The sequence below is a fragment of the Chionomys nivalis genome, chromosome 4, assembly GCF_950005125.1.
Source record: "Chionomys nivalis chromosome 4, mChiNiv1.1, whole genome shotgun sequence".
In the NCBI taxonomy this organism is placed as follows: Eukaryota; Metazoa; Chordata; class Mammalia; order Rodentia; family Cricetidae; genus Chionomys; species Chionomys nivalis.
The window spans coordinates 102,400,978-102,415,537 of record NC_080089.1 but is presented as its reverse complement, the minus strand read 5'-3'; the positions used below and the strand labels follow the sequence as shown (position 1 = coordinate 102,415,537).

Sequence of the window (14,560 nt, the reverse complement as noted above, 5' to 3'; positions counted from 1 at the left end):
AGGAAATGAGGAATGGAGAACAGGGACCTGTAGAGGACTCCAGCACAGCAACCCAGAGTCTAGCTCTGCTCCAATACCTCATGAGAAATTATCTTATACTAAATATTGATGACTCACGCGAAGCTGGTAATACAACTCTATAATTTTTCTACATTATTTTACTGGATAGTTTTTAATTTCAACTTGATATAGGCTAGATTCATTTGGAAAGAGAGAACCTCAATTAAGAAAATGCCCCCACCAGATTGGCATGTAGGTAGGCATGTGGGCATTTTTAAATTAGTGATTGATGTGGGAGAACCCAGCCCATTGTAGGCAGTGTCAATCCTGGGCAGGTGGACCTGGTGCTATGAGAAAAACAGGCTGGAAGAAGCTTTGAGGGACGAGTAAGCAGTACTTCCCCATGGCCTCTGATTTAGTTCCTGCCCCCAGGTTCCTGCTCTGTTTTCCCTTAGTCATGGTCTATTACCTGGAAGTGTAAGGTAAAAAATTCTTTTTTCTCCAAGTTGTTTTTGTTAATGGTGTATTATTACAGCAATAGAAACCCTAAGAGAATTATATAAACCCAACAGAGCTTATACGCATATATGTATATGTGTGTATAGACAAACATATATAACAGGATATCAGCACATATATAATACATGTGACATATATAACATATAACACATGCACACACGTGTGTGTATGTGTGTGTGTATATATATAGAATGTTTATCTCAAAAGTCACATACTAGGGTTTATATAACAGCACTATCTGTAGTAGCTTCTAATTGAGAACAAAACCACACCCACACCAGTGACATCATTATCCGAGGGTGACACAGAGTTGGTATTATTTACGAAGCTCCCCAGGTGATTCAGATCAAGTTTGACAAACACTGCCATGATTGCTGGCGTGTGGTCCATGTTCGCAGGAGACTTCATTGTCTTTACTGGGCTGGTAGTCCGAGTCTAAGAGCAGCTCTGGTCAAAGCGGTGCCCCCACGGGACACTGTATGAGGAGCCACTGTGCAGAGCTAGGGTTTTGTGCCCAAAGTTCTATAGTCACTGAGCATCTGATGCTGGATGTTGTTTCTTTGCCTCTCTGAGCCTCGGTTTCCTCAGCTGCAAAATGAAGGCTTAACAGAGCTTATGTCACAGGCGAATGTGATGGGCTTCCAGCAGCACGTGACCTGGGCTGAAAAGCCAATGAGCGCCAGCTCTTTGCAGTCCTGCTGAGTGACTCAGAGGGCAGTGTTGGGCTGTGGTGGGCAGCACACCAGACTGGGAACGAGGGGCCCCAGGACCCAGCTTGGATTCGGCTGTGGATTTTAGAGATTCTGATCTCTAAAATTCACGTGGCTGCCGTGGCCCTCCTCCACCGCTAATGAGGGGCTTGGGCAAGCCCAGCGTTCCCTTCTGGGGTGCAGACGCCAGCTTCTCTGCTGGGCACACGCAGGGACTTGCCATACGGTGGTTCTCTAAAAAGCTGGTTATAAAGAGCATCTATTTGTGTGTGAGAGATATTAGAGGCCCTCTCTCTTTCTTGTCTTATAAATTCTCTGACCCCGCCCCCACCACACACACACACACACACACACACACACACACACACACGAGTTCATGCGCATGTGCTAGCGGTGTGTCTCTCAGCCATCCTGCACCTGATTATGGTGCTTTGGTCTAGAGATAAAATCTTCCTCGGAAGCTTTGCAGATTAGGTGGAAATGGTCAAGACAGAAGTAAAAATAATATAAAATTACCCATATAATTAATAAATACACTTCCAATAAAATGTTTATTTTTCCCCATTAAAATGATCAAAGTTTACATATATAAGATTTTGTAACAAATTTTAATATTATCCCATCTGGACACAAAATTAATACTTAAAAGCATAGACATAATGTATATGAAATACACACATACACACACACACACACACACTTTTCCAACAGGAAAGTATAATCAGGCAAGTAGTTAGAGTTTAAAGCTTATAAATCCTTTACAGTTGGCATGAAATTCTGTGCTGGAACTGGACTAGAAGCCCCCCCCCAAATCCTTGAACTTTAAAAAGAAAAATGAACACTGTAAATTATCTGACTTGAACATATTTTATATAATGGATAACTGATATCAAACTACTATGATATTTAGGTTTTGTTGGAAAAGCTAGAAGAAAAACATGGCCCGGAGTGGTGGCACGTGTTTGTGATCCAAGCACTCGAGAGGCCTGGGCAGGAGGAGCAGGAGCTCGTGCGGGCAGCCTAGGGTACATGCAACCCTGTCTGAAAAAGAAAAAATATAGAAGTGTCACTTTAAAACATTTTAAACTGTGTTATTGTTGTATGTCTGCCTCTGTATGATGTGTGTCATTGAGTGTGTAGAGGTCAGAGAACCCAGCCTCTTCCCTCTTTTTACCCTGTGTTGAGGAGGAGTACGTATTCCAGGTTGGCTTTGCCTTCAAGCATCTGGGCCATCCTCCTGTCTCTGCCTCCCACTTCACTCGGAGTGCTAGGATTCCAAATGACCGCCACCATATCAGGCTTTTAAATGTGGATTCCAGGGATTGACCTCAAGTCATGGGACTTGGCTTTTTGCCTTCTGAGTCATCTCTCCAGCCCCCATGGAAGCTTTATTTTTTTAAATGTCAGCTTTTACAGCATGTTGCAATTACATACTTTCAAATTTTTAAGAAAAAAAAGTAGATATTAATTTTCCAAGGTGCAAGCTGAAAAGGGCATGATTTCTCCCTGGAGATAGGTGCTCAGCGAAAATCCTCATGCCATCTTCAGCAGAAGCTGTCCCTGACTTGACAGCATGTGTTCATGGGATCTGTTCATGAAACAGTGGGAAAATCCATCAAGCAATGGAGGAAGTATTTATTACCTAGGGAAGGAGGCGCTGTGTCAGCACAGTCCCGTAGAGGGCAGCCAAAGCCTGGGCCTAGCTGGAAATTGGGCTTCTGAGTTAAGAGGCAGAGCTGTCCTGATCTAAGGCTAGAAGTTGGGTCTTCCTCCCTCCCACATCCCTAATGGATGAACCAAGAGCTGCTGTAGGGGAAGGCTATACTTGCCAGATCCTCACGGAGTGTGTGGTTAAAGCTGCCCCATTGCTCAGCAGCAGCCCCTGAGGGGTAGCAGGTGCCGGTGTTAGCCATCAGAAGCTCACTTGGGGGAAGCCAGGAGCCGGGTGGGTGGGGTGGGAGGAAAAATATTGTCCTGGAAGTGAACGTAGTGAAAAGGCCACAGGAATTCTGAGCTGAGCCTGATAGCCTAGACAATCATCGCCCTCTTCATATGCCTAGGTAATAATCCTAGCTCCTAAAGCCACTAAGCAGGAAATTTCAAATCATGGGTAGAGCAAAGAGAATTGTGTCCACAGTCCGTATGCATTAGTCAGTTTTAGCAATGCTCACCTCGTTCTGCATGGACACATCACTCTAGGTTGGACTTTCGGTTTGACGGTTGAAACTAGCAAAGGTTCACTGCGTTTGTTTTATGCGTGGCACCTGTGGGAACAGGCTCGGGAGGGAACACGGCTAGCCAATGTCGTGACGCTAAGAGCGGTGCATGTTGAATGCTTTGCAGATGGCGAGGATGCAAGCTAAGCACTCGGGAGAGAAGAGTGCCCCCTGGCAGACGGGATTCCCTGCGCGGCTCCAGCTGGAAGTGGCAATCATTTATTAGAAGGGTAGGGGCAGAACTAGAACTAAACTTTGTTCCCAGTCCCAAACCTGAGAGAGAGAGAGAGAGAGAGAGAGAGAGAGAGAGAGAGAGAGAGAGAGAGAGAGAGAGAGACTCTTCAGAATTAAGATATCAAGGAGCAGACATGCCGAAGCAGGAATGGGGCTTCATCTCTCAGGGGGCCTGGGGACATGGAGCAAGAAGAAGTAGCAGTCTTTGCTGTGACGACTCTGTTCATTTTGATCAGCTTGGAAGATGATCCTCCAAAAGATGAGTTTTTTTTCATAGTTATCATTACATCTACATCTTAAACTAGACCCTTGAGTAAGAGCAGTGTCCTCCAATTGTCTTTTACCCATTTGTACAGCGGTAAACACAGTGGTTTTGGTTCTAGTAGGACCCTGAGATTACACCCAGCCTTGATTACCTGTCCTCTGTGGGTTTTCTTTACTTGGACGTTTACAAAGTAACAAATTCATAGGAAGAAAGGGGGAGGGAAGGGCGGCTTGCTCACATTGGGAACACTTGTTTCTGATTTTGGGGTGCTTCGCTTTGTATACACTTGGGGTTTGCTATGAAAGAAAACCTGTCAACATGCAAACATGGTAACAGATCTGTTCTTAAGAATTACAATGCAGCAAAAACAGTTTCTAAAAAAGAAACTAGGTCTGACCCAGAAACTTGTTCTGTGCATTCTTGTTAGCTGTCATCTAACTCAGACCCTTTAGATCACACGTACAGTAGAAATGTACTTGGGAAATACACATACCAGCTAAGATAAAGCGGTAGTGAGTCAGTTAAGAAATATTTCAGTTTAACACGGCATACACAGGCAGTATGGTGCTACTTAGATGAACACAAGAGCAAAGTCGTGATTTGCTGGAAACCAGATGAGAGTAGAGGCCCTTGTGCTAGTTGGACACAAAGAGAAGGATTGTATGCTTTCTCTCACGTGTGGAATTTGGGGACTGGGAGGTTGGAAAGGAAACAAAAGTCAAGGCGATTTAAGGGAAAAGAGGAAAAAAATGAGAAACAGAGGAGGTGAATTTTATCTAAATGTTTTGAACGCCTGCGTGGAAATGTCATAATGAAACCCATTATTTTGTACAATTACTATATACTAATAAAAGCACTCCATTTGGTTAAGGCATCAAGCAATTACCAAATTAATGAGCGTGCATCGCATGGAAAATGAGACGAGTGTGCTGATCGGGTAACACCGAGGATAATTTTGTGTTTGTTCCACATAATTTTCCTTACTATGCCTGTTGTTGTTTACGTAATTTAAAAATAATACAGTCAATTAATTTTAAGTGGGCATTTGTTGCTCTGGAAAGTGCTAAAACAAACTATGTATTGAATTGTTTTGTTTTTCTCTAAGAACTTTGTGTGTCTCAATATGAAATACGCATCAGATCCCAAAACTGAAAGGGACAATGGCATCAAGGATGTGAGCCCACAGACACTGACACCGTTGGTGGAAGCATCGTCACAACTCTGGACAACACGGAAGCAGTATCTGTTATGTGTCTAACCATGTCCTTTGGTTCAGCAACAATCCCATTAATAGGGGGATGCATGACGCTTTCACACATATGCGCAGGAACCAGATACAGCAGTGTGTGATGAGCAGTAGTGCAGCCTATATATGCTGATGTGTCGTGTGCTTGTAACAGAATATGGCAGAGCTGTGAGACCAGAACCTAGAGCTGCAGTCATCAACATCTGTAAGTGACAAAGATATCACCGGGCCAGAACAAGTGGCAGACGGGTACACTGTACATCACTTACACATTTTAAAAGCAGAGAAACAAAACCATTTGTTCTTTATGGTGACCGAGGATGCTAATAAAAGCATGGACAACGATGGAGAATGCTGGAGGTCAGTGCTAGGAAAATGGAATATCCCATCATTCCTCTCCTTGCTCCATGGCCTGGGGTGGAGTCTTCCCTCTGCAGGGATAAAATTGGCAATCCAGGAAAGTGGATCAGCACAGGTACTGAAAGTAAGTTTTCCAGCCCCTGCAGCCTGGGACTTAAATAAATGAGATCCTGAAATCTGCACAGGACCTGGGTGTTTGGAAAGGGGTCTGTTTCATTTCCCATAAGCCAAATGCCAGACTTGAAAGCAGAGGTTGTTTTAGGAAAAGGTGAAGTGGGGCGTCTAAAATTGGCACTGTGATGTCTTAAGGGGTTATTAGAGAAACATTCTTTATACATGTTTAGATGCCTGACTACATAATTTAGAACAGAATAAATAAAGTCATGAAAAAAGCGCAAAACTCGGATAAAGCCTTATCCACATCTAAGATCACATCAGGGATTGGGGAGGGATTAAAATTTGCTACCAAATCTTCCTTCCCCTTGAGTTGTCAGTAAGTCAAAGTCATGGAGTGTGTAATATTCAAGAGGCAGTTTTCCTGAATCCTGGGCACAAGCAACTTGAAACAATATATAAAATTAGCCTCCATGTAAATTTTAGGAGTGAGTAGTCACTTGAGGTTGGGCAGAGTGCAGTTTGACACATATTAAGAGTCAAGAGAGAACTGGGTGGTGGGGGTGCTCATCTTTAATCCCAGCGCTGGGAGGTAGAGGCAGGTGAATCTCTGTGAGTTTGATGCCATCCTGGTCTACAGAGCAAGTTCCAGGACAGGCAGTAGAGATACACAGAGAAACCTTGTCTCAAAAAAAAAAAAAAGTCAAGAGGGAACACATGTTAGTAAGAGCTGAGGCTGTCACACCAAAGCTGTAGTCACGGTGCAGAGAGAGGTCAATACTGTTGTTCATTCTTCTTTTTATTCAGCCTGGGACCCCAGCCCATGTGATGATTCCATCTGCCTTTGGGGTGGGTCTCCCACCTCAGTTCTCTGGAGACATACAGGCACACCTGGCAGTGGGTCTCCATGGATACAGGCACACCTGACGGTGGGTTTCCATGGTGATTCTAAACCCAGCGAAGTTGACGATGAAGATTAGCCATCACAGCAGAGCAACCCCTGCCTACTGTACAGTTCTTGGTCCCTGGGCCACTTCCTCCGGGCTCTCACCAGTATTACAAAGGTCCACACATTTGTGAATGTTGCCAGGGCATCTCTGGCTCATTAAATTCCCAGGACAGCACCTGGCATGTAGAAGAAACCCAGGGAAGGGGTGGCAGGACAGATTCACCATAAAAGATGAACATGATTTAGTGGCAAGGAGGAGAGCTGGCATGAGTGGTGACAAAGCCCCAGGAGTTAGCACTGTGCATCTGTGTACCAGAGGGACGGGAAGCTGGCGCGTGTGAGCAGTGCGGCTGGCCTGGGAATTTTGATGCTCCACAGAGTAGGGTGAGTTGCTGAAAAACAGTTTGTTGTTTAGACATTAAAAAGGGCAAACTATTCTTAAAAATCTTGAATTCCTTCAAAAGGGACCATGGTATGTGTATCAAGCACATTTTACCAGAAAGCTTTTGCAGAAATGACCCGTGAAGCCCCTACAACCTTGCATGACATGAGATGATGTACTTAGAACAGCTGGTCAGAATTACAGATGACTAAGAGCCCTGTGATGTTTCTGGAAAACCTCATTCGACAGGGTGAATGTAATTCCTAATTCTTTGATCTGAGTGTGAACAGCGGGGACAAAATGCTAACTGGTGTGGTTGGAGGTTTGCCCAGGCCCCGCTCAGTCTTTCCAAGTGGAAGCCCCTTCCCACCTCTGTAGAGTAACCCATCTGCCCCAGCACCCCTCTCCTGCTTCTGGAACCCTGGGGATGTGACCCCAGAACTCTGACATTGGCATTGTCTGCGTTTCTTCTGTAACTCTCCGTTGCTCTGTGAGAACACCACACTAATCATCAGGAACCTCTGCCTTTTCTGGAAACTTAGTAGAAACCTAATAACAATCCATCTTTAGGTAAAAAGCACAAAATGGGGAAGCCCTGTCTCACGGATCATATCTCATTGGCCTCACTTCTTCTCCTAAGACTCTAGTTCCAAACTGAATATGGGAATATGGATTCTGCACTGAGAAAAGTTTTTGTTTTGTTTTTAAACACTTAACCCTTCACACAAGGCTGCTGATAAGGAAGTTCTCATCGTTTTCGATGATGCTGTAGTTTGGGCATTGGATATCTCCTGAAGATCCATGTATTTTAGGCTTAGTCCCCAGTTGTTACCACAGAAAAGTGGGAGAAGCTTTGGGAAGTGGAGGCCTACTGAGAGAACGCTAGCCCAGTCCTTGAAGGGGACATTAGGGTGCCTCTCGAGGGGATGGAGGGGTGCTGACCTCTTCCTGTCTTCCTCCCAGCTGCCAAGGGGTGAGCAGTTTCCTCTGACACGGCACCTGTTGTGATATCCTACTTTATCACAGGGTCAAAAGCAACACAGCCAACTGCTGACGAACCGAAACCTCCAACCATTCTAAGTTGCTTTATCTTGGCTATTTATTCCAGCAACAGCAAGCTGATTAGCACAGATGGGACCGCAGCTGTGCAGGGGACTGGCTCACGAGTGGACTGATTATGATCTCTTTTAAACAAACGAGCAAATAAAAGAGATTCAGCTCCAGGATGATGGATGGTAGGAGAAAAGATTAATAAACAACACAACTCAACTCTTACCAGTTACCAGCATTCCTGTAAAACAAGATGAATTAACATACAAATGTCCCGGTCAGGGTCCTAACTACCCAGAGTGGACCAGCATGTCGGCATATCTGGGAGCCTGGCAGAAAAACAAAACTTGTGGACTCTATCTACCTCATATCTGTTCTATCAGGCTCTGCACATAACCAGGTCCCCAAGGAACTGGTGTGATTGTGTAAGACTGAGATGCACTGTCTTAGACATCATTTGCTTGAAGTTCTGTGGAGGAGCAGAGGCATCCTGCAGCCCTCTAGTTTGGCATAGCACGGGGTGGGAGCATCTACCATGGAGCCTGCGGGGACAGAGGATTCATGAGCTAACCAGGAATATTGAATCAGGAAGGGATGGCTGCACTTTGGTAATGCTATGATGAAGGTGGCATCTGTGGGACCATAGAGCAGGAAACTTCATCTGCAACCTGAATACCCAGGAAGGGATCCGTTGGGCTGGGTGAAAATGACTAGACAGAGTCAGAAAAACCAGAAATTGGAAAGGAATCTAAGGAGAATAGTTTTTTCCTAGCTCTTTGTCCTCCAAAAGGATTTTGTCTGAACTACAAACATAATGTTTTGAAGGGGAGGGGTGAGGAGGAGGAGGAGGAGGAGGGGAGAGGAAGATGTGGATATAAGCACAGGGCAGTCAGTCAGTGAGAACTTTGTGCGCTATGTAGATTCTGCTCTTGAAGCACTGAGGCTCCCCTGAGGATAGGAGGGGGCATGCTTAGACTTGTTTTGAGGTTGGCATTGCCTGCTTCAGGAATAGAATGAGAATTAGTCTTGGGGCTATCATTTATTCAGACAGGAATGTGTAATGATGCTTAGTATAATAATGGCTGAATATACATAAGGGACATGTTTAAATGATAAAATTAGTGTGACTCTCAAACAATACGAGCTCTTAGGACCGACCTCTTTCTCATCGTCATCAGTAAACTGATGGGTTTGCACTAGTCCCCCTAAAATTCCTTTTATGTACACACAATGCTATTAGGAATTAACGACTTTCTGAAACACTCCAGCCGGTGGTTTCATCTTATTATGGTCCTCACTTAAGAAGGGGCTCTCTCTTTTCTACACACCCACCCTGCCCCAACAGCAGCGGCTGCTCCTCAATTATCCACTACTGCTGAGCTATGTATGCTCCATTGCGTGCTGTCTGCACGGAAGAGTCCTTCCGCCTGGCCAGCAGGGTGTCTGTCTGGTGAGTGCATTTACTGGGATAAATGGATCACTCTCTATTCTCAGTGCTAGCGATCTTTTTCTGTTAGTTGACACCCTATAACGCTTTAATGATGTGTGCTAGGTGTAGCTTGGAACCACAAAAGAGTGGGACTTGTTCTATGAGTTGGTTATCTGACACCGGACTTGTGGCTTTACTTACCGGAGCCTCCACTTTTCTCATCTGTGAAAGTGACTTTGTGAGACTCATCTTGTCCACAGTGCTGTCTACAGCATCTGGCTCAGGACAGAGTGTTTCTGCAGCAGCTGGGAACCAGCCTAAATGACTCTCTGTGATGCTACGACAGATAAGCTTCACAGCAGGTCAAGGAACTTCAGGGAGGGTCGGCCATGGCTCTTCAGACTTTTACAGTAGATTTTGTCATCATACTGTCATTAGCAGATTTCGGTGGCACATTTCACTTGGTCATTGCTTTTTATGTCAATATTTTTTGAGAGTTTCTTATAGGAGTGCTGTATTTACATCGTTTCACCACCTTCTCCCCTCCAACTCTTATCGCAGTGCCCTTTCGATTACTGACCTCTTCTTTAATTATTATTACATGTGTATATATGTACACACACACACATGTATGTATAGATACAGCCTGCTGGGTCCATTCAGTGCTGCTTCTATGTGTACGTGTTCAGTGTCAGCCTCTTGGGATTGGCTGACTGATCAGGGGCACATAAAGATGTTGGTTGTGATCTGTCCATGGCATTCTTTTTTGAAGGTGCCTCTCAGGACCCAGCAAGTGGCTCAGCCTCTGCCAAACACAGGGATTACATTCACTGTGTGCCTGTGAACCTGTGTGGAAGGTGTTTCCAGACACTTGAAGTCTCATACGTTCTCAATCTTTCCCTTTCTCCCCTCTCTCCCCACCCCTCCCTTTCTCTCTCTCTTCTTCTTTGGGTAGGTATATGGATCTATGATCCACGTTCATGTGTGTATGTATATCAACACATGTGTTTACAATTGTATATGCATGTGTGTGTGTGTGCATGTGTGTATGTGTGTACCTATGGTAGCCTGAATGAAGTTGATGTTGGATGTCTTCCATGATCATTGTCACTTTAATGTATTGCGACATCTCTTGCTGAACCCAGTACTCACCAATTCTGGCTAGTTAGTTTGTTAGCTTTCTCTGGGATCTCTGGATTTCTGGAATCTCTGGGTTCTCTGGGACCCCGTGTCTCTGCCTCTCAGGTGCTAAGATTGCAGGTAGCCAACATACCTGCCTGACTTTTATGTGGGTTCTGTTGGTCCAAACTCAGGTCCTCAAGCTTGCATGGTGACTGGTTTATCTGGTGAATCATCTCCCCAGCTCCCTACCAGTTTCTTAGTGAAGGAAGGGAGCTCTAATTTGGCTTAAGGTTTGAGGGTGCAGTCCATTGTGGCACATAAAGAACATGGGGCATCTGGTTATATTTGACAACATTTTCTGATGTTGACTTTGAAGTCTCTAGCTTTATCACTTGTTCTTAGAGTTTAAATAATTTTAATTGAGGATGAATATTCCTTACAAGCCTTTCTGATGTCCACAGTTTATAAATTTCTCCATTTTGCTAAGAAATGTGTCACTTTCTGATGTGGGATGTCCTTCTGTATATGTGTTGCTTTTATTGAATAATGAATAAAACTGTTTCAGCCAGTGGCTTAGCAGAGTAGAGCCAGGCAGGAAATATAAACAGAGAGAGAGAAGGTGGAGTCAAGCAGACACCATGTAACTGCCAAAGGAGAAAGATGCCAGACCTTACTGGTAGGCCACAGCCTTGTGATGATACATAGATTAATAGAAATGGGTTAATTTAAGATGTAAGAGTTAGTTAATAATAACCGTAAGATAACAGGTCAAACAGTGTGTCAATTAATATAGTATCTGTGTGATTATTCAGGTCTGGGTGGCCAGGAACGAAGAGCAGTCTACTCCTATGAAACGGCACCAGCGTGGGGCAACTACACATCCACATCCACATAAAACCCGAGAGAGCTTGGGAAGGAATTTCAGACACAAAAGAACAGAGTTAAGCATAACTTCTTGGTAGCCACATTTTTTCAGACAGACTCTGTTTGCTGGCAGAGGCATGGCTCCGTTGAGAAGTCTTCCTGATTCAGTGTTAGTGGCGAAAAATTGCTCCTTTAAGAGCTGGCTTCCTGGTTTATGCTGGTGTGGTTTTGAAGCACTTAAATGGGGTTTATGAGTAGTGTGTTACACATTGCTTCATGGCAACCATAGACCCCCTGTGTCCCTGGAGCTGGGGCAGTAAGCATGGCTTACAGAGGCAGTGAACATACCTCTGCCATGTTGGACTGGGCAGAACAAACACCTAAGGTTGTTTTTTGTGCATGTGTACGTGTGTGTGCATGTGTATGTGTGTGTGTCCATATGTGTGTGCCTGAGGGGTTGCGTAAGTGTGTTCCTGGGGAAGCCAGAGATCCATATCAAGTGTCGTCTCTGGTTCCTCTCTACCTTAGTTTTTGAGACAGGGTCTCTCACTGAACTTGGAGCTGACCAGTTCAGCAAGCCCAGCTGAGCAGCAAGCTCCAGGGATCCTCCTGTCTCCATCTCCCCAGTGCTAGGATGTTGGGTGTGCACTACCATGCGTGGCTTTTTATGTGAGTGCTGAGGATCCAAACTCACACTTGCTCTACCGACTAAAAGCCTCATGTCCAGTTCCTAATGCCACTTTATCCCCTGATCCATTGCGCCACACATCTCAAACATTTTTATTTTCTTTTATCTTTTAGGTACTGGGGATCAAAGCCAGAGCCTCATGCATGCTAGGCAAGTGCTCAACCACTGAGCCACATCTCCACATTCAAGAATTAGTCATTTCTTTTCCGTGGTGCCCTAAAACACTCAACAAATGTGGTTCACTAAGGGAACCAAGATTTCAGCACTCTCTGCCTAGGTTAACAGTGGAAAAGCTCAACCTACATGTTGGTGATGTAGGGAAAGGGACCTGAGTGTTGTCATTCATCACTCCATGCTTCCTGCCTGGTGACACAAAGTGACCAGTTCTTCCCCCCTCCCTCCCATGAAGGACTGCATGTCCCAGCTGTAAGCCAAAACCAACTCTTCCTCTCTTAAATTGCTTCTTATCAAGTATCTTGTCACAGCAAAGAGAGAAATAACTAGTACATTCTTTCATTTTTGTCCAATTTGGCAACCTTTGGTTTGGAGAAAATTTCATTTAATTGTGCAGATGTTTCCTGCAGATTTCAATATTCCCTCCTGGTGGGGTGGGGTTGGGAGATAGGAAACATTTTTATATATATACGTAAGATTTAGGAGACTCAGAAACTTCCCAGTCCCAGGTGATGAGAACAGGAGGTAGAAACTGGGGAGATGGCTTAGAGTAAAAAGACCCAGGAGTGACCAGTTTCTTTCTTGGCTAAAAGACAGGAATGTCCTTGGGCTTGCTAGCAGCATCTCTGCAGCTGGAGGCAAGAGATGCCAGAAGCATCTAAGCTAAAAATGTCCCCTGTTCCACCATGGCTGGAGGCTGGAGATATCAGGAGTCTGGATTGTTCTTATCTTTCCCTTTCCAGGAAAGTCCACCAAGGACATGACTGGAGCTTGCCAAGCACCCCGGAATGGAAACTGAAGAGATCTGCTTACTCTGCCTCCAGCCCCTAAGGCTTGTTGACGCCAAGGCGGTGAGGCTCAGTGGTATTCCACTCTCAGGGACCCTTCTGCTCCGGATTCCTATTAAATATTTCTTTCTGTGGTCCATGAATTTCATTATTAGAACTCATGACATAGCCTGAAAGCCTCTGGCGTGGGTGGCTGCTGACTTTCCAGAACCCTAGCCCTCTTAAGCACAACAGAGCAGAACAAAGTCCTCTCCCTGTCACAGACAAATCCAAGGAGGGATCTGTAAGCAGTAGATAGTCACCAAGGGGCAGGTGGCCCTGCTGTGTGTACCTGCTTGCAAGCTGGGCTCCAGAAAGGCCGGTTTTGTGAGTCCGCTCCCGAGCTAGGGTGAGACTTTTTAGTGTTCTAGCTGGCTTTGGGTCACCAGAGTCCTGCAAACGGCCCTTCCAAAACTCACCGGTGCACTTGGATGAGCTACTTCTTTATTGTTTCCTTCTCCACCTGGTCTGCATGGACTCACTAGGAAAAAATGATGATGGAGCTATTTCTTTGATTTTTTTCTTCTCTGTCGAGGAAGGCGTTATCTACCAAATTGACCTTCCTAAGTTTCTGTCCTCTGTGTCTTCTCCTCCACTCTTTTTGTTCTCCCTTTTAGAGATTTCTCTGACTGGGAGGGAAATGGCCAACAGGAAATGAGTGGAGGAGGAGGGAGGAAAATGGATGATGGGAAACTGAGTGGGGGAGGAGGGAGCTTCAAGGAAAGAAGGGAAATGTAAGAGTCTAACCAGTCTCCAGGAATGTTTCACACCCCCTCAAATGGCTCCACACTTCATGCCGTATCTTTCGTGGTGCCTGTTGCTTTAAATACCTGTGTAACGATCTGTTTAGGAGATCTCTTTAGGAGACAAGCCATGCCCACTCCCTCCTCTGTCCGCAGAAGCAGGCTGATCTTTAGCTTCCAGCCTGAGTTGCTCCCCTTTTCCATCTCCCTCTCAAAGAGGCAGCTTCTGCCTCTCCCCACTTCTCCCCTTCCCCGCTCTGTCTCTCCCTCTTCTCTCTCTCTCTCTCTCTCTCTCTCTCTCTCCCTCCCCCCCTCTCTCCTCTTCTTCCCTTTCCCTTCCCCCTCCATAACCCACTGAATAAAAATCCAACCTCACTCTGCATGGCTTGCCTATCCATGTTTCTGTCTCTTGCCCTCCACCACATGTCCCCCTGCTCTGGATCAGCCACCACCCCAGGGACCTGCAGCTGTCCCTGCTTGGGACTGGCTGCTCTCAGGGCCTGCAGCCTGCTGCTACATGGCCTGCTGCCACCGCTTGGGGACCTGTAGCATTTCTGCTGCCTGCCACCACTAGAGATCTGCAGCGTTTTTAATTTTTCCATTACAACCAGGATTTCCAAAGGTTTTGAAGAAAGAATGATTTTTTGTTTTACACACACACACACACA

At 45.4% G+C, this 14,560-nt stretch overlaps 1 protein-coding gene across 1 annotated transcript in view; it reads left to right on the top strand.

Moving 5' to 3' along the window:
- Col6a5 (collagen type VI alpha 5 chain) overlaps positions 1–3,757 on the top strand; it is a 121,521-nt gene extending 117,764 nt beyond the window's left edge. Inside the window, exon 41 of the mRNA XM_057768747.1 lies at positions 3,573–3,757. Within this exon, the coding sequence (XP_057624730.1) occupies positions 3,573–3,592 (20 nt within the window). The 3' untranslated portion in view covers positions 3,593–3,757. The remainder of the gene's footprint in view (positions 1–3,572) is intronic.
- Positions 3,758–14,560: the final 10,803 nt, after the last annotated feature.